The sequence below is a fragment of the Artibeus jamaicensis genome, unplaced genomic scaffold (genome assembly GCF_021234435.1).
Source record: "Artibeus jamaicensis isolate MK-2021 breed Jamaican fruit bat unplaced genomic scaffold, CSHL_Jam_final scaffold_1031, whole genome shotgun sequence".
NCBI classification, from domain to species: domain Eukaryota; kingdom Metazoa; phylum Chordata; class Mammalia; order Chiroptera; family Phyllostomidae; genus Artibeus; species Artibeus jamaicensis.
The window spans coordinates 4,557,111-4,583,261 of record NW_026522026.1 but is presented as its reverse complement, the minus strand read 5'-3'; the positions used below and the strand labels follow the sequence as shown (position 1 = coordinate 4,583,261).

Here is a 26,151-nt window from a genome sequence, read left to right as displayed (position 1 = left end):
TTGAATTTGAATTTTTCTAGAAGTATGCCATTAGGGGTCTAACTTGAAGGATAAGAAGAACAGAGTCAAACGTAACTAGTTAGAACTAATTAGAAGAGAGAATGGAACAATAAAAGAATATAAAGTACACAAGAATGAGTCTAATCAAAATTGCATAAAACCTAAACTAGAAAAACTTAAAAACACTCCTAATTAGCACAAAAGTAGGCATAAATCAATAGAAATAAACCATGTTCAGGTAGAAAAACTCAAGAGTATGAAGATATTCATTCTGTATTAATTTATAAAACTAATAAAGTTTTTAAAATTAAAAAAAATAGTGAAATTTATAAAATTAATGTAACCCAAATAAAAAATACCAACAGATTTTTTTCCTCTGGAACTAAACAACCTAGTTCTCAAGTTCATACAGAAAAGTAAACAAGCAACAATAACTAGAGAAACTGTAAAAAAAATGAAAAAGAGCAATGAGGTGATACTAACTCATGAATACAGCTACCATACAGCCACCAGGGGGTTACAAATGGAGTTAAAACAATGTTGGGATGACTAGATAGCTATCTAAAAAAGATCAGAGCATCCATACCTCATATAGTTCAATGAGAAAAGGAGAACAAAGATTTAAACACAAAATTAAACTGGAGAGTAAAGATAAAAATATGGGCAAATTTCTTAAAATCTTGAAGTAGGAAAGGCCTTTCTAAAAATGACTTAAAATGTAGAAACAATAAAAAAAGTGATACAAAAATACCAAGGTCAAAAGAAAAATGACATTTCAGGAAAATTATATTTGTAAGTTATCACAGACGAGGGTTGAATTCCTTAATATGAGTCCCTATAAACAATAAATGATTGACAACCCAATAGAAAAATGGGCAGATGAACTATTAAGTAAGGAGAGTTCATGGAAAAACTTCAATTGGTTTGTAAACATAAAGAAAGTGATTCAACCTTTTAGTAAGAGAAATGCAAATTAAAACGCAGTGAGATAACATTTTTCACCTCTCATCAGACTGGGGAAAAATACAGTGATTCAAGTTGAATCACTGTATGACAACAGTGTGCCAACACGCTCTTGACCATGGGGAAACAGATAATCTAGTACGCTGCAGTCCTATTTCACCTAGCTAGTAGAAGTGTAAAATGGCAGTAAGTGAAAAAAACCAAGGTGATAAACAGTGCATATGCATAACAAGCACTTGAAGATTATGAAAGAAATGCCCTTTACCTGGCAAATCATTTGAATAACAGAGGTGGGGGACTAGAGCAGGGGTTGGGTCCAAAACTTCTTATTGTATCATTTTGATTTCTAAACCATGTATTACCCATTTCAAAGGGACATACACATATTTTTAAAGGCCTGAAGTTTAATTATAAGTATGGCGGTATGATACCAGTAAAAAGGACATTTGGTTGGGAATTGAAAGTACCAAATCTATTGTGCTACCTTGTACAAGTTCAATATGCTGTGTGGGCCCCAATTTCCTCACTTAGTAAACAGAAGCATTTGGATTAAATGATCTCATTAAGAGGATACCAGGATTTATATCCTGGTTCTAAAACTCCTCAACAGCCTTTAAACCTTACTTACTTCTACTTCTCTTCTATATCCTTGAATAAGGGTAATAACTGAAATTTTACCAGTAGTTATCTTTGGGTAGTAAAATTAGGAACATTATTCTTTTTCTACTGTCTACTTTTCTAAATTTTTCAAAATGATAAGAAAAATAAATGATTAATGAGTACAAAAATGCTATAGTATTTGTCCAGTATACCATCATAAAATGTTAAAAGAAAGATCAATGCAATGAAATTCTGTTCAAGCTGTTTTATTCCTTCAAAATAAAATGCGAAAATGGGCATTAAAAGCTATCAAAACATTTTATGTCATTGCTCTCTAATCATCTGATGGACCCTTTACAAGATAAACACCTAGAACAACTAAAAGAAAGTCATACCCCACTTTCTGATTGAAACTATCCATTTTGTTAATGTTTACATATTTGTATGTTTGTTGACAGGTTTACGTATCTCTTCCTAGGCCCCCAGAGTGTAGGAACCATTGAAGATCTCTGGAAGAACAAATGAAATTATTATAATTTCAGAGCATCTGAGGGTTTAGTTATTAAAAATCACATATTTTATTTGATGGAAGAGAATCACAAACAAAAGAATTCAAGTAGAGCCCTGGCTGGTGTAGCTCAGTGGACTGAGCATGGGCTGCGAACCAAAAGGTCATGGTTGGATTCCCAGTCAGGGCACATGCCTGGGTTGCGGGCCAGGTCCCCACTGGGGGCCATGTGAGAGGCAACCACACATTGATGCTTCTCTCCCTCTTTCTCCTTCCCTCTCCCTCTCTCGCTAAAAAAAAAAAAAAGAATTCAAGTAGAATCATTTTATTGTTAACATAAGCTATTGTTTCCCCTATTATATTTTCTATTACATTTAAATAAAAATCTTATTCCTACTTTGTGAGTTTCAAGTTTAGTATTTTTTCTATTCTTTATAAAAAATGTGAAAAGCCAACATTTTAAACTTCTACTGTTAAAGTATTAAAATGAGATTCTATAGTACTATGATGAGATGAGACTCATTTTCTAAGGATGGCCTCTGGGGATAGAGAATTAATGGGAAAGGGGCATGAGGGAAATATCTGGGACTAGGAATATGTTATATACCTTGTCTTGGGTGTTTTGAGATATATTCAACTACCAAAAATCATCAGATTGAAAATTTAAGGTCTCCATTTTACTGTGTGTAAATTATACCTACAACAAAATTCCCTCTTAAATGACTGATACGTGTACTTATAAAATACTTCACCTAATATCAAAGATTCTGCAGGCCAAATGTGTCTGTGTGAGTTATGAACATGTGTCAAATCATGCTCTTACACAAAGATACAATTCCCAACGGAACCTGTTATTACTACCCGCACCACAAATGAACACATGCCAAACAGGGATATTAAAGTCCACGCCACGCCACGAAATAAATCAAAACTAACAAATCACACTTTCCCCCATCAAAAACAAATCCCCAGTGATAGTTGTAGTATATGAGTTATAGCCAGAATAAGCCATAACATTAAATTTTAAATCTTTCAAATTACAAAATTATACTTACTATTGTACATTTTCAATAACCTAATTAATATAGAAACCATCACATTCTTTCATATACTGATTAACAAATGGGAAAAGTCTTAATCCTAAATTTTACTACCTTTGAAATGGTTTTAGGGGAAATAAAGAAGCAAGCTTGGGTGAAAAAAACACAAAAAAACACCAAGAAGCCCAAACCAAGGAATTCCTGAAAGTGGAAGCATCCCTGAAGGAAGCACAGTATAGCCTCAGACTGTCATTCCCACAGCTCTTAGAAAAACCACTACAGTATCCCAAGGAGAAAAACTAGAGAGCACTTATGACAGAGATCGACTTGCTGGCATGTAAAAGTGTGAGTAGAATGTAACTTCAAACAAGCAGTTAAAAAACCAGTCAGCAAACCCAAGACAAGAAAAGCTTTGCTGTAAGAGGAAAAGGCCTAAGTTGACACAAGTGATACATACCCGTCTGTCGATCTTATCACCCTGCAAATTATACATTAAACATTACTCATAAATATTACTGCTTTAGAAAAATTTAAATCTAGAAAAACCCCTCAAATATGGTCTCTACAAACCCAAGCCAACTATTTGGGACAAGGCCGTTCTAATCTTTTATTACATAACCATGCATGTATATTTGAGGGGAGAAAGTGGTTACAGTACTCACTGTCACTACTAAGAGTGGGAAGACACAACTCTCTTCAGGATTTCTCATTATGTATTAATTGTAATTATATTAGAGCAAAGTCTGTAGTGACAGTGGTTTGGCAGTTAGTTACTGTTTGGCTTAAGAAAAGCTATTTTCAGCCCTGGCTGGCGTGGTTCAGTGGATTGAGCATGGGCCTGTTAATAAGCAAAAGGTGGCCCGTTCGATTCCTGGTCAGGCACATGCCTGGGTTGCAGGCCAGGTCCCCAGTAGAGGACACATGAGGGGCAACCACACATTGATGTTTGTTTCCCTTTTTTTCCTCCCTCATTTCCCTGCTCTCTAAAAATAAATAAATAAAATCTTTTTTTCTTAAAAAGAGAGAAAAGCTATTTCCAATGGAAAGCAACATAAAAATGGCAAGTATTAAATAAGCGAAAATATAAATATTTTGGATAATTTTTTTAAAACAGTAAGACATAAATGATAAAGATAAAAATAAACTTTCAACTGAAGTAAACCAATTTTAACATCAAAGGAAGTTCTCAACTCCCTTTTCATTTACAGTTAATTTTTAAGATTTCATTTATCACTTCCTATGAATGGCACTGACATTTCTTTAAAGCTAACAACAAAATATTCCACAAATGCAGAAAAATTAAAAACTAAGGATATAGTGCATTATCATGGGGAAGGGGTCAGATAATTACAGTGGATAGAGCAATTTAGAGTTACTCACATTTTTCCTCCCCCCTCAGGTGACTCTGAGTGATGATGCCATTATGCTGTTGTAAAGCATGAACTTGACTTGTTCAATGGCAATGCTGGCATGTGTGGGCAAACCATCCAACAGTAAGTGATATTCCTAAATGCCTTAGCATCCATTCTTCAAGACTACTGTTCTTATCAGTAGTCTAGAAAAATGCAAACATTTTTTCTTATGGTTTCCTTTGTCTCAGTAGGTAAATTTTATGCCTTGGGGTTTTGAGAATTTGAGAGCTCACCTACATCAAGAGGTATACAGGTTAACTACATACGCATTGAACTGGTTATTCTATCTTTGTTTCCTGAAAGGAAGATCAATTGCTCAGAGAAGAGAAAGAGGGAGATACATAGCTATGAACCACATTATTCTATTTTCTTTCTTAAACTGACCTGAATTAAGCTACTAAGCAGAGAAAGAAAATAACATGAAAGAACACTCTGGACAATTTAAAAAGAAAACAAAAGCAATAAATATCATTCTGCTTAGAATATGTGTTCCTATCAGGATGAAGACCTTATTAACTATTTGGCAAAATCATTCTTGTAAGAATATTTATTACTTTTTCTCCACAAAACTGTTTCTGGTTACAATGAGCTAATGAGCAGGTAAGTCCTTGAGTCTTTCCTTTCTCATCTGCACCTACTAAGAACACTCTTAAATTCTCACATCACTGGCATCAAAATGTGCTATAGCCAACCCCCACTCCCACCCCCAGAGAAGCTTCACTGGCTATTTTACCTGTGAAAGGATGTTGGTGCACTGCTGCAGTAAAGAGACTGGGGGGTTGCCGATACTTGTAGCAAGCTGGACCCTGAGCAACTGTTCTTTCTGGGTGGAATTTTCTTGCAGAGCATGGGCAAGGGCCACAGCCGCACACCAGTTTGAAAGCGAATCAGTAGAAAACAAACCTCCACATAATAACTGACCGGCCGAAACAGAATTACCTGTTGCTACAAAAAGGGCAGGCAGATGATAATAACAGAAAAATTTATTATGTTGTTTCCCACACACAGAAAAATAGTGTAAAATACCAATCTAAAAATTTGTTAATTAGTAATATTAAGTAACATTTTTGAAAGTCTGCTTTTCAAAAAAAAAAAAGAAAGATGACAGAAAAGACTTGGAAGAAAAGTGGCAGAACAAAGAAATATCAACACTTTAGGCATCAAATCAATAGTGGTAATATTTCAGAAAATGTCTACCTTAAGTAACCACAGCATTTTTAAGGCAAATGCAAGGAAATGCCATATGTTAAATATTCTACACCCAGGGTCTTTTATCATTTATGATACAGTTTATCATTAAAAGCTGGAAAGACTTTTTTTTAAACTTTTTAAAATAGAAATTAGAACTAAATTATTTACCATCAATGGTGGAAGGCAGAAGTGTTGACACAATTTCTCCTTGTCCTTTTTGGTTTTTATATAAGAAACACTGGAAACAATAGAGAACAGCACAGCGCAATACAAATGGCTGCCTTTCATTTACCATGGACATGAGAAGTACTACAATTGCCGGTCTGTTGCATTTAAAAAGAAAAGAACAAAAAGAAATATTGCAACCCAAGTGCACAAATCAATAACTAGTCATTTTTGTTGACTGAAAAACCATAACCAGAATACCAGCCAGTTAAGTAATGCATACATATCAAAGACCACTCTTTTAAAGTACCAGCATATTTATCTTGTCAGATAATTTCTAGCTTCAAAACGCACTTCTTAAAAGAGTAAGATATATGTGTGTATACACACACATGAGATGTATTTATCAATGACACACTAAAAACCCAAAGTAAATTTTCATTTCCTCAGCAGAATCTCAGTATTTCCCTTTTCCTACCTTGGTGGGTTGGAGGGTGCATTTACAGAAGCAAAGTAGTCTTGGTTTACTTGGCAGCCTCGAATAACTTCTGATACAGTGTTAATGGTCTATTAAAGGGGAAAAATAATTTAGAGTAAGTAAGTCAAGGAAGGAAACTTGTTTTCAAAAGAAGAAACTGTTCATCTCTGCTTTTTGCTTTTCAATGCCAAAATTCAGACACCAAAAATATCAGTGACAGCATAAAACCTTGTAATATTTTCTTAAGATAATATTTTTAAAAATTAAGTGTAAGCCTCTAATTAAAAGTAACACTTTGCCACACACATTTAAAATCTCAAAAAACTAAAATTCATAATATCCTCTAAGAGAATCTGTTTTTACAAAACAAGAAAGGAATGCTTTAAAATAAAGAAATCTCCAATAGAACAGAAAACCAAACTAGGTCCAGAAAGTCCAACAATCTATTAATAGAGTTGCAAAAACAGAAGAGAAAAAAGGAAATTATCAAGAAATATAAAGAACATCCTGAGAACTGAAGGGCATATCTCTGCTTGAAAGGGTCCAGTGAGTACCCTTTGAAATAACTGGAGGAAGAAAAGGTCTACATTATAGCACATCATCAGTAAATTTAAGAAAACCAGAAATAAAAATCCCAGAAGTGTTTGAGAGAAAAAGCAGGTTATATAAAAAGGATTAGATTCAAAATGGCTTCGGACTGCAGCAACACTGGAATGCAATTCTGCAAGTTGAGTGTTATGTCCCTTCCAACAGTGATTTCCATACCTAGCCACACTTCAAATTAACTCTGTAGGTAGAGGAATAACATAAAAGAGCTAAAAGCATATTCTCTTACCATTTGCCTCTTTTCAGGAAGTTAAGTAAAATAAGATAAAGAAACAAGGGGGAGGGAAGAAGACAAGAATCCAAGTCAAGAGAGGGGCAAAGGAAATCCTAGGAGAAATGGTGAATGAAAGTCCACGACAAGAGCCATGTGGCACAAATAGAGAATAACCAGTCCATATTGGAGGAGGATGATGGAAAGCTTCCAGAAAAAGGTCTGGAATGGAGAACGATGTAGTAAGCACATCATAGTATTAATATGCATAGATACACAGAAAAACAATAATTAAAAAAACAGTACTATAACAGACTTGAGAAAGGGATATTAAAAAAAAGATATAGGGCTCTGTCTGGCTTACCTAGGAACAGTATTAACATAGTGGTAAAACTATAAACACTGATTATTGATGTAAATATAAATCACTGGGCTGGCAGGAGGAAGTAAAGTGGGAGGGTTCTAAAGGGGGGGTAATGGTACTAATGTAGGGAGGAATGAGGCCAAAGACAGCTGTTTCTGTTATAAAACTTTTATTATTGGTGCTTTTAATGTACATGTGTTAATTTGAGAAAAATAAAAAGTTGGACACAATAAAATAATGAGAAATCTTCTAAGCTTTAACATTATTATATATTATTAAAATTGAGAAATGAGCCTACCTTTTGAAATTGATGCTGTCATCATTATGCTAATTATATTTTAGTAGGATCAATAAAGAATTTAACATACAAAAATTGTTAATTATTACTGTTTTTCCTTTAGCCAATATCTAAATTTTTTCTAATAATTCCCAGGATTTCAACTCCCACCAAGCAGTCTCTGCCTTCACCCACTTTACCTCAGTCAGAATATCAGCAGGAACTCCAGTGGCCATGAGGATGGTGCATAGCTGCTGCAATAAGCCACACTGGAACATGGCTTTCTGGCAGCTACTGGTAGCACCAGGAGGGTTGGTGGGAGATACCAGGACACGAACAAGCTGCAAAAGAAAAGAAAAAACAAAATCTGTCTTTTAAAGATCAAAGACTTTCAAAAAGTCTGGAGGCAAAATTGATCTACAAGAATAAGAAAGTCTATGTGAAGGATTCCCTCACCTGCTCAGCCAGATCTGGGTGTGCTTTCCTTCATGCTATAATGGCTACAGTACTCTATGATGTCATTTGCTTAAGTTTGCCTCTTTCATGTGATTGTGAACTCCCAGAGAGTTCATTCTTGTATCCCAAATGCCAAGCATAGTATTAGGAACAAAGTCTACATTTAACAAATGAATGAATGAATAAGTAGCAGGGTGGTATTTAATTGAAGTTACGATTTCTTATGGAAGTAAAGATGAACAACTTCATTATACAGCAGGTCTGAAAATGGAATGGGTGGAGGTGTGATAAACTCCTAAACTGGGAATATTTAAAGAGAGGATAAAACAAACAACTGGTGGTAGAAGCTTCATGCATAAGCAAGGGGTTGGCCTTCTTGCTTGTTAATGCTAATTAAGTCCCTAACTCTGATTCTATGACTAGTTTGAACTTGAAGATCAAATTTCAGTTACATGAAAAATGTCATCCCAAACAAGTGGTCCTACAGTTACAGCTTCAAAAAATTTATACATATATATGTATTGCATTTTAAAACTAGAGTTATAAGAATATATGTGTATAAAATCTTGTATATCAAGATCAAATGGGATATTTATAATTTATTGAGGGTTGATTAATAAATTGATGTCAGCAGAGAGAGGCTTTAGGATTATACATTGGTTTCTGTCCTTGGACCTTTCTAGTTAGATCTCTGTGGATTTTCTGTTGCTGTTGTTTTTAACTTTATTTTTATTGTTGACACTATTACAGACATCCCCGTTTCTCCTCCTTTGCCCACCTCCACCCAGCCCTAGCCCTCCTTCCCTCTGGTTTTCACTGCACTGCTGTCTGTGTCTATGGGATATGCATACGTGTTCTTTGGCTAATCCTTTCACCTTCTTTCATTAGCTACCCCTATTTAAAAATAATTTTTTTTAAGTAAATATGGAACTTTTGGTCAAGATGGAGCATAGATAAACATGGCTCACCTCCTCTCACAACCACAGCAAAAATTACAACAAAACAACTATCACCCAGAATCATCAGATAATCAAGTTGTGTGGAAGTCAGAAAACCAAGGAATTGAAGAAAACACATTCATCCAGACGGGTAGGAGGGGCAAAAATGCAGAGACACATGAAGATGTAAAAGAGGTAGTCCCACACCCCTGTGTGCTGGATAAAAATCAGGAAGAATACCTTGGAAGCAAGGGATCCCAGACCTATACCAGACCACCCAGCCCAGAGTTCCAGTGCCCGAAGACACGTCCCATTAACTTCTGGCTGTGAAAACCAATAGGGGTTGGGGCAGTGGAGGAACCTACAGGATTCTCAGGTGCCCCCAATTAAAGGGCCTGCAATGGACTTAGGACTCATGCTGGCTCACTCTCTCTGGATAGGCCTAAGGAGTCTCTGGGACAACTTCAAACCCAACATTTGAATTATAGGGGTGCCAGACGGAGAAGAGAAAGAGCAAGAAACTGAAAATCTATTTGAAAAAATAATGAAACGAAAACTTCCTTAATTTGGTGAAGGAAATAGACATACAAGTCCAGGAAGCACAGAGAGTCCCAAGCAAGATGGACACAAAGAGGACCATACCAAGACACATCATAATTAAAATGACAAAGATTAAAGAAAAAATAAAATCTTAAAAGCAGCAAGAGAAAAGCAGAGAGTTACCTACAAATGAGTTCCCATAAGACTGTCAGCTGATTTCTCAAAAGAAATTATGTAGGTAAGAAGAAACTGGCAAGAAGTATTCAAAGTGATGACAAGCAAGGACCTGCAACCTAGATTACTCTGTCCAGCAAAGCTATCATTTAGAATTGAAGGGCAGATAAAGTGCTTCCCAGACAAAGTAAAGCTAAAGGAGTTCATTATCTCTGAGCCCTTATTAGACAAAATGTTAAAGGGACTTACTTAAGAAAAAGAAGATGATCAAAACTATGAACATTAAAAAGGTAACAAATTCACAATTATCAACAACTGAGTCTAAAAAACAAACTAGGCAAACAAGCAGAATAGGAACAGAATCACAGATATGGAGATTACCTGGAGAGTTATCAGCTTCAAGGGGGAAGGGGAAGAATGGGGGGAAAGGTGTAGGATTAAGAAGCATAACTGGTAGGCACAAAATGAACTGGGGAATGTTAAGAACAGTATAGGGAATGGAAAAGCCAAAGTACTTACATGCATGACCCATGGACGTGAACTAAAGGGGAGGACTGCCAGAGGGAATGGGGTGTACCAGGTGGGGGGGGGGGACAAAGGGGAAAAATTAGGACAACTGTAATAGCATAATCAATAAAATATACTAAAAAAATAAAGCAAGTACAAGCTATATGTCATTTCTCCCACAAATATTTCTATATGTATCTCTAACTGATACGGATTTTAAAAAATACAGTCATCAAACCATTATTATACCTAAGAAAATCAACAATAATTTCTTAATATGGTCTAGTAAAGTTAGATATCTGTATTGTTGACAAGCAGGAAGAATGGTTGAAAAAAGAGGGAGTACTTATTATAAGGCTAAAAAAGCAGATTTTGATTCATTGTATGGACTAAGTTCTTAATAATTAGAACTGCCCAACAATGAAAAAGATTCTCTCATAAGGTAATGAGTTTTCTGAGAGTCACTGTCAGTATCTGTCCAAAAACTGGGATAGAAGGATTCCTGTAGGGACAGGAGGCAGTACTAGGCACTAAACTATCATTCCAAAAACAAATTAAAATGTTTTAGGACTAAACTTTTCAAACAGATTCTTCCCCCAAATTTAATCTGCAAAATTTGAATGAAATATCCTCAAGCAGATCAATTTCAATCTTTACTGGCTTGGACTTCAATTATTATTGTAATTGCAATAATGAATAATTCCCAGTTAGGGTGTATTAATCCAAATAGGACTGGTTATCATCATTCATGATGCATTTTCATTTGCGGCATAATAGAGAACTTAAAATACAAGCAATGCTGAATATATCAATAAAGAAAGAATGATCTAATAGACTGAAAAACAGAAGATAACCTGTGGCCTGCGAAGTTATGAATGCATTAACTATTTGATCTTTGAGGTTGAGAGTATATTAAAGTGGATTAAACTCAGGGGTCTTTATGTTGAAGTTTATGTTCTTCAGGAGTAGGATCTAGTTAGTTTACTCACTTTTTAAAAGTAAAAGATGCTTAACCAACTCACTATATAATTAGGATACTGTATTTTTGTCTTTACATGAAACACTGTATTCTAAATTTGTTTTGGCTAAAATAGTACTTTACTTTTTCAAGTGACACTGTCTTCAAAAAATTGTTCTTTACATAGCATCCTAAACTATAAAACATGAATCGGCTCCTCGCAGTTTATTTTCACTGTGTGGCAGGAAATACATAAGGTTTTGCATATCGCCTGATCCCTTCTCTCTCTCTAATCACATTTTGAAAATTACTTTTCCAGAGGAATTTCCTTTATCAAGAAAGTGGTGTTGAGCAAAGATACCAAGCTTATCACTTGGGATGCTATTTCTAAAACACAAAAAACTAATAAAGTCTTGAAATGTGTAATACTGACACGTGAAAATAGAAACGATGAAGTTAGAAATATAAATAGAAAGAAAGATTCGGCCTGTGTTCTCCTATAAAATATTTTCCTAATAGTGTCTAAATAGGGTAACTATATAATTTGTTATCCAAATTGGGACACCTGAAGCAAGAGTAATTACAAAATGAATACTGTCCTGGCAATCCGGGGCATGTGGCGACTCTAATTATCAACCAAACCTATGTAAGCAACTCCAGGGCATGCAACAATATTCGGACTCTAGTAGCTAGAGGGATTAACAACCTAGTTTTGTGAAACACAATTTCAGAGGTGCAGGCAAAATTCAGAAATATTCAAAAACTTGTAAGAATCACTAGAATCAATAAATTAGGAGGCTGGTCTAAACTTAAAATGTTTGGAGTAGGGGAATTCAATAAAGGAATAAATAAGTAAAATGCTTCAAAGAACTTCACAATTTCTATGATGCAGATATAATTTGGGATCCTACTGTTGTCACCTTTACTACCTATGACCACAAAGCTTAAATAAAATTACAGGTGACTTGTCAATTTAACTTGCATTGGACTTAAAACTCAGACTTTCAATCTTTGGGGGCTCTTGTCCATTATCATTAATTTCCTAACTTACAGTGCCTGGCTCTCAGTAAATGTTTACTGAATGAATTTATTTGTTAATCTTAATATTTTGAATATTGAAATATTTATCAGAGCTATCACTGAAGAAAGCACAATTTAAAAATTCAAATCAACACTATAACCGACTATCCTCTGTTGTAACATTCACTGAGAAACTATGTTTGGATTTGCTTTAAAATAATGCTGCAGGACAAGAGAGGGCAATAAAAAAATGAAGAAAAACTGCCAGATGTAATAATTACTGAAGCTGAGTGATGTGGTGTGTGAGTGGAGGGGTAAAAGGGATCTTTATCTCTGAGCATAAATGCAAATCTCCATACTAAAAGGAAAATTTTTAAAAGCCCATCTGAAATCTACTGAACATCCTGGATTTACCATCAAACATAAGCATTTATTTTTCTTTGAAAGGATCACTGTCAAAATTCCAACTGCATTCATGTCTAAGTTCAGCATACCTGTAACATTAGGTGCAGATTTGTTACTTTCTGTGCAGACCAGCCAGAATTTTCATCTCCAACTTCAAACCAAGGTTTCATACGTTGAATATATGAGCCTTCTTTAAAAAAATTTTGATTGGAATTGTTGTTTTTTAACAAGTTTTGGAGCAAAATCAGACAATCTTCCACTACTATACCTGAGGAAAGAATATAAAATGGAGGTGTTAAGACTGATAACACCTTAGGGAAAGTTCAATCCCCAAACATTAAAAAGATAAAAGATAACTCCCAACATCTCTTCAGTACGGCAAGGCAGAGAGCATGTTTGACTTCTGGTGGCTACAACCTATGTGCTCTTTCAGGACCTCCAATGATCTCTTGAACTTCTATGTTCAACTATGTCCATGAGTTACCTCGGTAATTCCTCATTTTTCTTCAAATCCTCAATGAAACATAACTTCAGAAATTATTACCAAGATCCAATGACTAGGTTGGTTAGCATCACTAGCTACATGCTTTCACAGTAGCCTGCTCCTTTTATTATGATATAGCATTTGTCTTCTCCACTAGTTATAATTCAAGATGACAGGAACTTATGAACTAGGATCCAGTGACCTGCTCTGTAGCCTCAGCAGACACAGACAAGATAGCAGGTGCATACATAGATCACTTAAATATTTGTTGAATGAATCAATCATATCTTAATTTCTAAGAGGTACTTGACATTGTTGTCTGTCTCTTCCTTGAAATTTCCTCTTCCCCTGGTTTCTAAAACACTCTTTCCTGGTTTTCCGTAGGGACCTATGACCTCTCCCCAGGCTCCCTTCCTGTAGCACTCATGACTGTTCTCCCTTTTTTCTTTGCTTATAACACACCACTCTCCAGGATAGCTTCGCCCACGTGACAGGTTTCACTTTTACCTTAGTTAAAGCTCTCCAACTACTGATCTCTACTCTATCAAATGCTAGTCTAACCAATGATCTGTATATCACTCTGGGAAGCATATGACTGACGCTGAGCACTCATTGCTAACAGATACCTTTGTGTAGTACACCTATACTTCTGTCCCTACTAGTTAAGCTTTGTTTATAAGAGCTAATGTCTTTTAAAAAAAAATTAACAGACTTTACTTTTTAGAGCAGCTTTAGGTTTACAGAAAAACTGAGTAACAAAGAAAGGGAATTCCCATATACTGCCTCCATCCCAGTTTCCCCTACTATTATCATTTAGTATTAGTGTGGTACATTTGTTGTGACTGATGAACAAATACTGATACATTATCGAAGTCTATAGTTTACATTAGGGTTCGCTCTTTGGGTTGAACAGTTCTATGGGTTTTGACACAAGTACAATGTCATGTATCTGCCATTACAGTATCATACAGAATAGCTGTACTGCTCTAAAACTCTGTGTTCTACTTACTCATTCCTCTTTCCTCCCATGCCCAAATCCCTGCCAACTGTTTGTACACAGTTTTGTCATTTCCAGATGTCATTTGTTGGGTTATAGAGTATGTAGTCTTCCAGATGGATTACTGTACTTAGCAATATGCACTTAATGTTCTTCCATGTCTTTTCATGGCTTGCTAAGTTTTTACTGTGAAATAAGATTCCACTGTATGGATATACCAGTTTGTTTATCCACTCACCTGCTGAAGAACATTTTGGTTGCTTCCAAGTTTTGACAATGTGAATGAAACATTCACGTGCAGGATTTCGTGTGGATATAAGTTTTCCACTCATTTGGGTACATGCCAAGAGAGTGACTGATGGACTGAATGATAAGAGTATGTTTAGCTTGGTAAGAAACTGCCAAACTGTATTCCAAAGTGGCAGCATCAGTGTGCATTCCCATCAGCAATGAATGAGTTTCTGTAGTACCACATCCTTGCCTGATTTTGGTGCTGTCAGTGTTCTGGATTTTTGTCATTTTTAATGGGCATGCAGAAATACCTCATTGTTTTAATTTGCATTTTCCTAATTACATACAATTTGGGCATCTCTTCACATGCTGTTTGCCATCTATATCTCTCTCTTGTAATGTGTCTGTTCCCTTTCGCCCATTTTTAAATTGGGTTGTTTGTAAGAGTTCATTGTATATTTTGGATACAAAGCCTTTTTCAGATGTTTTAAAAATATTTTCTTCCTGTCTGTGGCTTATCTTTTTATTCTCTTAACAGTGTATTTTGCAGAGAAATTTTCAATTTTAATGAAGTCCCTTACCATTTCTCATCTTTCTCTTACCATTTTTCTCTTTCATGGGTCATGCTTTTGGTATTGTATCCAAGAATAAATTACTGTTGTTCACAAATGTATCCTGCTGTGCACTGGTTATTAATTAGTATGTAAATTGCCAAGATTTAAGTATGATAACAGAGCCATTTTTATGAAAACTATGTTTGTATTTGTCAAAACTCAATGAAAGCAAGTCATTAAAAATGACTTGTTCTGTAGGGGTAAGACGAGTCTAGAATAAGGAAAGTCACTGTAGAAACCCACAGAGATCTTGCACTCTATTTTAAAGAAACCAAAATGCAAATCCTACATGATGTGTTAGAGGTGTGATATATGCAAGAAAGATGACAAAAAACTCCAATCAGCAGACCCACGTTCAGAGAAAAAGTTCTGGCTCTACTTCAAAGATCAGTATAAAAATGTCAATTTAAAAACATTCATTATATTTAACTTAAAATGTTTAAGATGCATATTTTAAGTACTTTTAAAGAATCTCAAATTTATCCAGTCCTGATCTCTCCAGATTGGAGGCTTCCTTACCTCATGTTGCTGAACCATGTGACTGATCCTCACCTCATGAGGAGAAACCACTACATCTGTCTCTTATGTAGGACCATAAATCTCCATTAAATAAGAGCTGCCATTAGGACCATCTGAAGGCTCTGGAGGAAACAGAATATCAAAGCCCTTGCTGTAACTGGCAGGCTCTCCTTCCAGTGTGCAAAATGAATTCTAGACCTGAAGGCCCATACCAGTTACAAGGAGCTGCTGGAACTTGTTTTAGTGACCCTTAAGTCTAGGGAATTCCACCTTGCTTTAAAATCCAGTTTACCTCTGAAAATATTCACCTCTCTGGTCACCTATGCTCTTCCATTTTCTCACTTTAGAATGTTTTGGGCTTCCTCTCCCCATATAATCTCTGTTCAAACCCTTTCATGATGCTACCTTAAACTCCCAAATACTGGTTAATAAGATCCACTACATCCTCAATTACTTCATGAAAGACTCCTTTTTCTTTTAAGAACCTGCCTTACACTGGAATATTATCAAGTGAAGCAATTCATGCTTTCAATCCTTTGTATCTTAGGGTACTTTCCAGAGGTCATAGTTCCCCTACCCTCTCATAAAACCTCTCATTCCCTTGAGCCTCAGGCTATTTGGCTGTACCATCTCCTATACTATGTAACAAGATTGCGGTCACTATTTTGTACATTGAAAACATTACCAGCACCTTGCCTGAAGTCTTTCTCCATTGCTGTCACTCTTGATTTCAATTTCGATGACAACCCAATACCAGCACTTCTCAGTTCACCCCTTGGCATCATCTTCAGAGATAACTGCCATTCTGTTACTAAAACCTGCTATCTTTCCAGCTCAGGTATTTTCAATATTCCTGTTCTATGACTTCTCTGAGACATTCAACCCATCAACAAGTCTTCTTTCTCACTTTTTATCAATCTCTTTCGTCTACTTTCTTCCCTATCTAAATAAGATTATACAGGCCTTCACTTCTTCCACTCTACAGATAATATGCTAAACTTCTTTGTCTTTCTGTCTTTTCATAGCACATTCTTGGAAAGGGAACGATCCTGTGAAAAACGACCTACTTGGCTTTTTTTCTATATCTTCACCTAGGTAGCTGAGCATTTGGAATGGTGAGGAAGTAGCAGGAATCATATAAGCAGTTTGTGCTGCTGTAAAATGATGATAAACACTATTAGTGAGGACTTTATATCCCTGTCTGGAAATTCCTAGTTATAAGAGTCAACTATCCTATTCTCCAAAATGAGTATTTTTAAACCTCCTCCGTGATTGTTAACTGTGTCCTTCTCTTCCACTCTTTGAATATGACTGTTTCTTCAATTCAACTCCTCCTCCTTCCTCTACTCTGGATTCTATTCCTTCCTCCTTTTTCAGGTATTATGTACCACTGATTGATCAGCCTCTCCTGTATCTCCTCCTTCTTTATTTGCTTATGTTGATTGGAGACCCCCTCACCCCTTTTTTAAAGTAAAGATACATATATTTTTTTATTGACTGATTTTTAGAAAGGGAAAGCGGGGGGGAAGGAAGGGGGGAAGAGAAACACCAATTTGTTGTTCCATTTATTTATGTATGCACTGGCTGATTATTGTACATGCCCTGACCAGGGACTGAACCGGCAACCTTGGCTCATCAGGACGATGCTCTGACCAACTAAGCTACCCTCACAGGGCAGAGTCTCTTCCATTTTTAAAAAAAGAGCCCTCTTAGATTAAAGGAGAAGAATAATCTGATAATCTCTGTAGATGTAGAAAATAAATCACTTAATAAAATTCAAGAGTCATTCATGATAAAAACAAAAATCAAACTTAATGGTAAAGCATCAACATTCCATTAAAGTTGGCAGTATTCAGCACTGTAAAGATTGTAATTAGTGCAGTAAGGTAAAAACAAAAGTAGTATGAGAATTGAAAAAGAGAAAAAACATTACTCTTATTTGTAGAAAATGTGGTTACCTATACAAAAAGCTCATTAGAACTAATAGTTTAATGAGGTGATTGGATATAATAAGATCAACATATGAAAATCAGTTATTCATAGTAACCACCAATTTGAGAATGTAATAGAAAAAGACCCCATTTAAATGGGAACAAAAAAATAAGATGCCTAAAAAAGAATCTAATAAAAAAGGTATGATTCCTTTGCTCAAAAGGATAAAACATAACTGAAAGACATAAATAAGCTCTGCATAAATTATGATATACACCAGAGTTTATGGGCGGAAAAATCCATACAGTAATTCTCCTTAATCTGTAAACTCAATATTTCCTTAATCTGGAAATATTAAGGAAATCTTTCCTTAATTCTCCTTAATCTGTAAACTCAATATTTCCAATCAAAATTTCAACAGGGATTTCATAGAATTTTATTAGCAAACAAGTTTCACTCAAATGAAAGGACAAAAAGAAAAGGGCATGTTGAGACAATTCTGAAAAGAGCCAAGATAGGAGATTTTTCCTCTACTCTAAAAGATAAGAGATTATGATAAAGCTTTATTAAGTAAAAAGGGTGTTGTTTTAGTGTAGAGCTAAACAAACACTCTTGGAACAGAACAGGGAACTCAGAAATAGACCTTCACACATATGAAAATTTAATTATAAATCTCATATCATTGTTCAAATGCAAAATTACATGTTAAATAAATGTAAAAGACAAAATTTTACAGTCTTTAGAAGAAAATAATGGAAATTCTCTTTACTACCTTAAATTAGAAATAGATGTCTTACAAGGAACATGTATAAAGAACACATGGACAAAGCCAAAGAGGGTAGGTTTAAGGGTGGGAAGCAGGGATGGGTGGGGTGGTAGGGTGAAAATGGAGACAATAGTACTTGAACAATAAAAAAAAAGAAAAAGAAACAGATGTCTTAAACAAAACACGAAAACATAACCTATAAAAAGTGACTATATTACATTTTTAAACTTTAATAGAAATACTATAAGCAGACCAGGAGATATATAACCAACAAAGGATTAGTGTCCAGAACATGAAAAGAACTCCCAGTAACCAACCAGAAAAGATGGTTTTATATTAAAATTGGCAAGTAGGTAATTCAGAGGGGCAAAAGACAAACAAATAGAGAAAAACAGATGGTAAATATACCCATGAAAATATGATTTAATCTTATTTGTTTAAGAAATAAAATAAAGTCTCAGTGAGATAAATCTGATGGATGGGAGATGGATCTCATATCCATCAGATTAGCAAGCAAGAATCGACAAGGATGTAGAAAAAAACAGAAACTTGGAAACACTGCTAATGAACAGACTGACCGATAAAACCACTTTAAAAAAGCTATTTGACAAATATCTAGTAAAGATGAAAAAAGTGTAATTCTCTATGTAAGTAAATAAAATAGAGAAATTTTATATATAAGTAGATACATAAAGACTTCACAGCAACAGGTTATGTTAGCAAAAACAGATACAACCTAATTGTCAACTCGGTAAGAAAACAATACATCACAGAACATTAATACTACAGAATGATATGGAGCACTTAAACAGAGTAACAGTTAACGTAAATAAATTTCAAAAACAAAACACTGAATAAAAAGAGCAAGTTGTAAAATCAATATATTCAGCAGGATATTTTTATCTATATAATACTATACATATATTTCAGAATACTACTATATATTGTTTATGGATATATATGTATATATATACGCAGACACACATAAATGCATATTAAAAGTATGAAAATACCCTGACTGGTATAGCTCAGTGGATTGTGAGTTGTTCTGCAAACTGGATCACCAGTTCAACTCCCAGTCTGGGCACATGCCTGGGTTGTAGGCTGTATCCCCAGGGTGGGCATGTGGGAGGCAACTAATGGATGTTTCTTTTGCACATTGATGTTTCTCTCCCTCTCTCTCTCCTTTTCCCCCTCTCTAAAAATAAATATATATTTAAAAATAGAAGGAAGGTTGAGGAACGTATCAGAATAGTTATATAAAGAACTTTATCTGTTGTTGTGTTCTATTTCTTTAAAAAATCTGAAATACATATGGCAAAATGTAAGCATTTAATAGAACTGGATGGTAGATGCATAAATGTTTGTTATATTTTATTGTTTTCTGTATATTTGAAATATTTCATGTCTCAATTAAAAAAATTTAAGAACACAAAAATCATGTTTCTTTTTCCAGTTCCTATTTCTCTTCCCTGATTTTTCCAAATTCCTTGCATTCCTTGCAATAGAATAGAATTCCTATTCTATTTTTCCACTTGTAACTCAGTCCTTTGAGACTGAAATCTGGATTCCAAGGGAAAAACTATACACAACTGTTCTCCTTAAGTCACTGATAATGTCCATATTCTAAATCCCATAGATAACATTTCTGTCCTTATCTGGTTTCATATCTCAGCAAATTCTAACACTACCCACTCCCCCTGACCCTTCTAAAAATGCAATTTTCCTCCTGTCTCCCAGCCTTTTTCTTCTCAGTCCCTTTTACCAACTGTTCCTTTACTATGCCATAACTACCGGTACACCTTGGGTTCTGTCCTAGCACTTCCCTTCTCATTCTTCACTCACCCCAAGTGACTCATCTAATCTTTTTTTTAATGTTTTATTTTTATTTTTTAATATATTTTATTAATTATGCCATTACAGTTGTTCTATTCCCCCCTTCATTCCCCTCCACCCTGCACACCCCGTCCCCCACCATTCCCCCTTTAGTTTATGACCATGTGTCTCAAGTTCTTTAGATTCTATATTTCCCATACTATTCTTGCCCTCCCTCCTATCTATTTTCTACCTACCATCTATGCTACTTATTTTCTGTACCTTCTCCCCCCTTCTCCTTCTCCCACTCCCCTGTTGCTAACCTTCCATGTGAGCTTCATTTCTATTGTTCTGCTCCTGATCTAGCTGTCCTCTTAGTTTGCTTTTGTTTTAGGTGTGGTTCTTAATAACTGAGTTTGCTGGCCTTTCACTGTTCATCTTTTCTATCTTCTTTTTCTTAGGTAAGTCCCTTTGACATTTCATATAATAAGGGCTTGGTGATGATGAACTCCTTGAATTTGATCTTATCTGAGAAGCACTTTATCTGTCCTTCCATTCTAAATGAAAGCTTTGCTGGTTAGAGCAATCTTGGATGTAGGTCCTTGCCTTTCATGACTTGCAATACTTCTTTCCAGCCCCTTCTTGCCTGTAAGGTCTCTTTTGAGAAATCAGCTGACAGTCTGATGGGAACTCCTTTGTAGGTGACTGTCCCCTTATCTCTTGCTGCTTCTAGGATTCTCTCCTTCATTTTAATCTTGGCTAATATAATGATGATGTGCCTTGGCGTGTTCCTTTTGGGTCCAACTTCTTTGGGACTCTCTGAGCTTCCTGACTTCCTGGAAGTCTATTTCCTTTGCCAGATTGGGGAAGTTCTCCTTTATTATTTGTTCAAATAAGTTTTCCACTCATGGCTGTTCCTCTTCCCCTTCTGGTACCCCTATAATTCGGATGTTGGAACATTTAAAGATGTCCTGGAGGTTCCTAAGCCTCTCATTTTTTTTGAATTCTTGTTTCTTCATCCTTTTCTGTTTGGTCATTTTTTTCCTCCTTCTGGTCTACTCCTTTGATTTGAGTCCCAGTTTCCTTTCCATTACTATTGGTTTCCTGTGTATTTCCCTTCATTTCAATTAGTTTAGCCTTCATATGTTCCTCTAATTTGTGACTAAAACCAACCAGTTCTGTGAGCAGTGTTTTGAACTGTGCATCTGAGAGTTTTGCTATTTCTTCATCGCTTAGATTTACTGGCTCTGGGGCTCTGAGTTGTTCTTGAGCCATGTTTTGATCTGTTCGTGCCTGTTGGTATGAGGAGCGGAGCCTTAGTTGTTTACCAGGGCTCTGGTTTGTGACACTGTATGTGGGGGTGGGGTCAGAGAGGGACAATAGTGGTTCCCTCTGCCACTTCCCGCCACTGGGGCCTGCATGGTCCATCTCACTGCTCGGTCCTTCACCGGTTTATCTGCTAGCTAATGTGTGACGGAGATCAGCCCTCAGTGGGTCTGCCCGCTTCTCCACACCTGGCATCTGCCCACGGCTGCTGGTGCACCTGGGTCTCGCACCCAGGTCAGTCTGGTGGATCTTTCCTCCCTGACCCCGCTCTGCTGCTGGCTCTGCCCCTCTTACTGGTTTGGCTGAAGGGTTTGTTGTGGTCAGACTTCCATGTAGTTCAATTTTCTATGGTTTGGCTGTGTTTTTGTTGCTAAAACTTTGTTATTTTTAAACATGGTTGTGCAAGAAGGTGCAGTGCTTCCACCTATGCCTCCATCTTGGGGGAAGTCCCTGACTCATCTAATCTTTGTTTATTGAATTGTTTTGCCTATCATCTGCATTCTAAAGACTGAAATCTTTATGTCCAGGCTGGCTCTCCTCTCCAGATTCATATAGCCAGCTGTGGGCTATTCTATTCTTCAGGCTAACCCTAGTTTAGTGAATAAAAATAAACTCATTTTCTCCTCTGATCCTAGTGCTAGGTTTTTGGACCAACTTCTCATTAAAAACAGCTAATAATGCTGAATTTAAAAAGGAAAAAGCCTTAGTAGCAATGAAGAACTGACAGTTTAGCAGACTAAAACTTGAGAGAAAATATCTGGAGAGTAAACACATATAAAGTACTTTATGGGTGGGAGTACATTTCTCATTCTTGAAAAATCTAAAATTTTCATTGTGACAGTCTCATAAGGCAGAAGAAAAATAAAATCACAGCCCTGAGCATATACAAGGTGGGAAAAAATCTAATAGAAAGCTCTCCCTTTAGTTAAATTGGGGCTTCAAAGGCTTTATCTTCACGGAGAGAAAACCAAAAGTTAACTAGTCCTCAAAGGTCTTGCAGCCTAGGTTTGCATTGCCTGAGGGGCCTAGGAAATCCCAACTCAACTCTGGATTAATGTGATCTAAAATAAATCGTACCCATAGGGCTTGGCAAAAAATAAACTTAAGTTTTCTCTTAATTATCTTCTTCCTAGGCTTCAAATTCCTATGAATAATTCTGTTATGTACAACACAACACAAAGTCACCGATAACCATGAACACAGAAAACATTGTACCATGTACAAGAATGAGTGGAGCAAAAGTACCAAGCCCACAAAGACTTAAAATATTGGAATCAGACTATGAAATAATTGTTTCTTATGTTCAAAGAAATAGGAGATAGGTGAAAACTTCAGTAGAAAAAAGAAAATTATAAAAAACCACACAGCCAAGAAACAAATAGAACTTCTAGAAAAGAAACATTAAAAACTCAATGGATGGATGTTAACTAAACTTAATGTGGTATTAATCATTTCACAATACATGTGAATCAATCATTATGCTGTATATCTGAAATGTGTACAGTGCTGTATGTCAACTATATCTCAATATAACTGGGGGAAAAACCCTTAATGAACACTTTTATTAGCAAATTAAATATAGGCAAAGAGACAACTGTTGAAACAGAAAACAAGTCAGAAAAAATAATCCAGAATAAAGCCTGGGAAGATGAAAATATGGACAAAACAGAAGAACAAGTAAGAGAGATGAAAGATAAATCATATGACAGAGATTTGAATCTGAGTTGAGAAGGAGAAAATGTGGTGGAGCAGAATTTGAAGAGACATAGCTGGGATTTTCCAGAAATGATGATGGATACCAACCTAGATTCCATAAGCCTAACAAGTATCAAACAGAATAAATAAAAAGAAATCCATACTCAACACACCACAGTGAAAGAAAGAATAGGTCCTCATTTCTCCCTCCAACTATATTTTCTAGAAGCACATAATAATTTAGTGAGTACAAAAGGAATTTCTTAAATCAACCTTTTCATACTCTACCTCCATCACTGTTGCCCTCCTCTGTAATAATGTCCAGTAGTCTCTCAAAAGCATTTTCAAAAGCAACAATTTTCTGGATGGCTCCATTGCTTCTTGTTAGTGCCTGCAGTAGTAAGACACCCTTAGGGGGAAGAAAGATAATGTTTAGTGGAGTACAACTTTTATAAGACATTTTAAAATTATTTTAAAAAACATAGAATTTTAGAATAGGTAGAAATTTCACAAGTCCAACTACTTTAATTTATAGATAAGAAAAACAAGTACTGAGAAAATGACCAATACGCCTCCTTATGGTTAATCTCAAAGGGACAGAGACTAGACTAAAATCCATGTCTACCAATGCCTAACTCAGTTCTCTTTTCACCATGCAATATATTCAACAATTCTTGCACATTCATCCATCATTATACAATTTTCCTTGTAGTGTAACAGTTGAGCATGATTACACTTATCTTAGCAATGCCTCTGCACATGCTTCACAATGTAATTACATGAAAGTGCGAATTCGAGAGTATAAATCAACACACATCACCACATTCTAGCAGAGAAAGTTGGGTATTCTCATAAATCCCAAATTCCTAAACTTCAACTATTAGTTGATTGAGAAAAAATGAAAATTCACACCTCTAAATGGCATATCTGGCATGAGACAATTCACATTAGTTTTTGCTTCTGATTTTTAGCTTTCCTCAGCTCCAGTTATGCTGGATTTTATGTATATAATTCTGCAACTCTTACCACTCAAGAAAAACTCAATGATACCCATTTCTGCTTCTTGCACTATCAAACAAGTATTTTATGAGCCCCAAAGAGCCCTACAATACCACAATGTTCAAAGAGACACAAATATTTTATGGAAAAAAACAAAACAAAACAAAACAAAACAGGTATTACTTCAGAGAAAAAGGAATAGCAAACAGGTAGTTCCAAAGTCCCAAAGAGGGAAATTAGCTGTTGATACATACTACCAGTATTATCAGTACTGGGCAGATAATACTCCTGGAAGACAAAAAATGCCCACGGCCTTATTGGGCCTGCTCTCCTCATTCTCCTGTCAAGTCTCAACAGTAAGATGAGAAAGACAAAAGTGATTATTTTCAGACATGAAATTCTCCTACTTAATCCTACCAAATTGAGTTTAACTGCTAATAAAGGGAGGAAGGAATAGAATAGAAAGCATACTGAGGTTCTGAGTTACAGGATAAAGTGGGTTTTAAAAATGGTTGTCCTACTTTACTAGTTGTGCAACTTTAAGCAAATTATGTAAATTCTGAGTATTAGTAAATCCATGAGTAAAACAAAGTTAATATTTTTGTCACAGGGTTTCTCTGAGGACAAAAGGAGATAAATAACTTCTATAAAACCTACTATGTACATTTTATGAGGTCTGTCCAGAAAAAGTTCAGCCATTGTTCATATAACAAGAATAATATTTGTGACATTCATGTAACCTGGCAGCCAAGGACAGTGGACTGGAATACACATGTGTGAACAGTGATGACTTCACTGTAGTACTCAGTGGGGGCGGTGTGTACTGAATGAGCATGTGTACTGTGTGGCTGTTGCATTCAAAATGACTGTGTGGACCAATGAATCTGCATTGAATTTTGTGTTAGACTTGAACATTCCTCTACAGAAACTATTTGGATGTCAGAAGGCTGCAGCTATGGGCAACAGGTGATCAGCAGCTTCATCACAACATACTCACTCACTCATGCATCACGACTCGTGCAGTTTTTTGCGAAATATCAAATCACCCAGGTGACTCAACATCCCCCACCCCCACAACCCAAATTTGTGCCCTGCAACTTCTGGCTTTTCCCGAAACTAAAATCACCTTTACAAGAGAGGAGATTTCAGACTATAGATGAGATTCAGGAAAATATGATGGGGCAGCAGATGGTGACTGGGAGAACTGTGTAAGTTTCCAACGTACCTACTTTGAAGGGGACTGAGGCATCACAGTCCCATGTACAAAGTTTTTGTATCTTATCTTCTTCAATAAATGTCTCTATTTTTCATATCACATGGCTGGATTCCCTTTGGACAGACCTAGCATGCTACTTTTAATTTCTCAATACATGTTAGTTTCTTTGACTATTAAGAAATATATTGCTGCCCTGGCCGGGTGGATCAGTGGTTGGAGCATTGTTCTCCTACACCAAAAAGTTATTGATTAGATTCCCAGTCAGGGCACATGCCTAAATTGCGCGTTTGCTCTCCAGCTGGGACGAGTACAGGAAGCAACTGATTGATGTTTCTCTCCCTTCCTTCCTCTCGCTCTATAAATATTGATAAACATATCCTCAGGTAAGGATTACAAAAAAAATCTGTTAAAAAAAGAAATATATTGCTCTAATCAAACACATCCATTAAAATGCTATTAAGAATAAATGTAGCCCTGGCTGGTGTAGCTCAGTGGATTGAGTGCGGGCCTATGAACCAAAGAATCGTGGTTCAATTCCCAGTCAGGGTACATGTCTGGGTTGCAGGCTGGTTCCCAGCAGGGGATGCACAAGAGGCAGCCATACATTGATGTTTGTCTCCCTCTCTCCTTCCCCTCTAAAGATAAATAAATAAAAATCTTAAAAAAAAAATAAATAAAAGTATACTCACTGGTCATTGAAAGTAAGTGGGTACCAATTCCTTATTTTAAAAACATAACTAAAGG

At 35.9% G+C, this 26,151-nt stretch overlaps 1 protein-coding gene across 4 annotated transcripts in view; it reads right to left on the bottom strand.

Moving 5' to 3' along the window:
• Positions 1 to 26,151, bottom strand: part of USO1 (USO1 vesicle transport factor) — a 70,928-nt gene that overhangs the window by 12,662 nt on the left and 32,115 nt on the right. For 2 of the 4 annotated variants that reach the window (XM_053655696.1, XM_053655697.1), the window contains 7 exons: positions 23,481 to 23,601; positions 12,903 to 13,081; positions 8,016 to 8,156; positions 6,358 to 6,446; positions 5,883 to 6,037; positions 5,257 to 5,468; positions 3,569 to 3,589 (listed from right to left, as the gene is read on the bottom strand). In XM_053655696.1, coding sequence (XP_053511671.1) covers positions 3,569 to 3,589; positions 5,257 to 5,468; positions 5,883 to 6,037; positions 6,358 to 6,446; positions 8,016 to 8,156; positions 12,903 to 13,081; positions 23,481 to 23,601 — 918 coding nt within the window. The remainder of the gene's footprint in view (positions 1 to 3,568; positions 3,590 to 5,256; positions 5,469 to 5,882; positions 6,038 to 6,357; positions 6,447 to 8,015; positions 8,157 to 12,902; positions 13,082 to 23,480; positions 23,602 to 26,151) is intronic. The other 2 variants (XM_037150189.2, XM_037150190.2) reach the window with 1 other exon arrangement.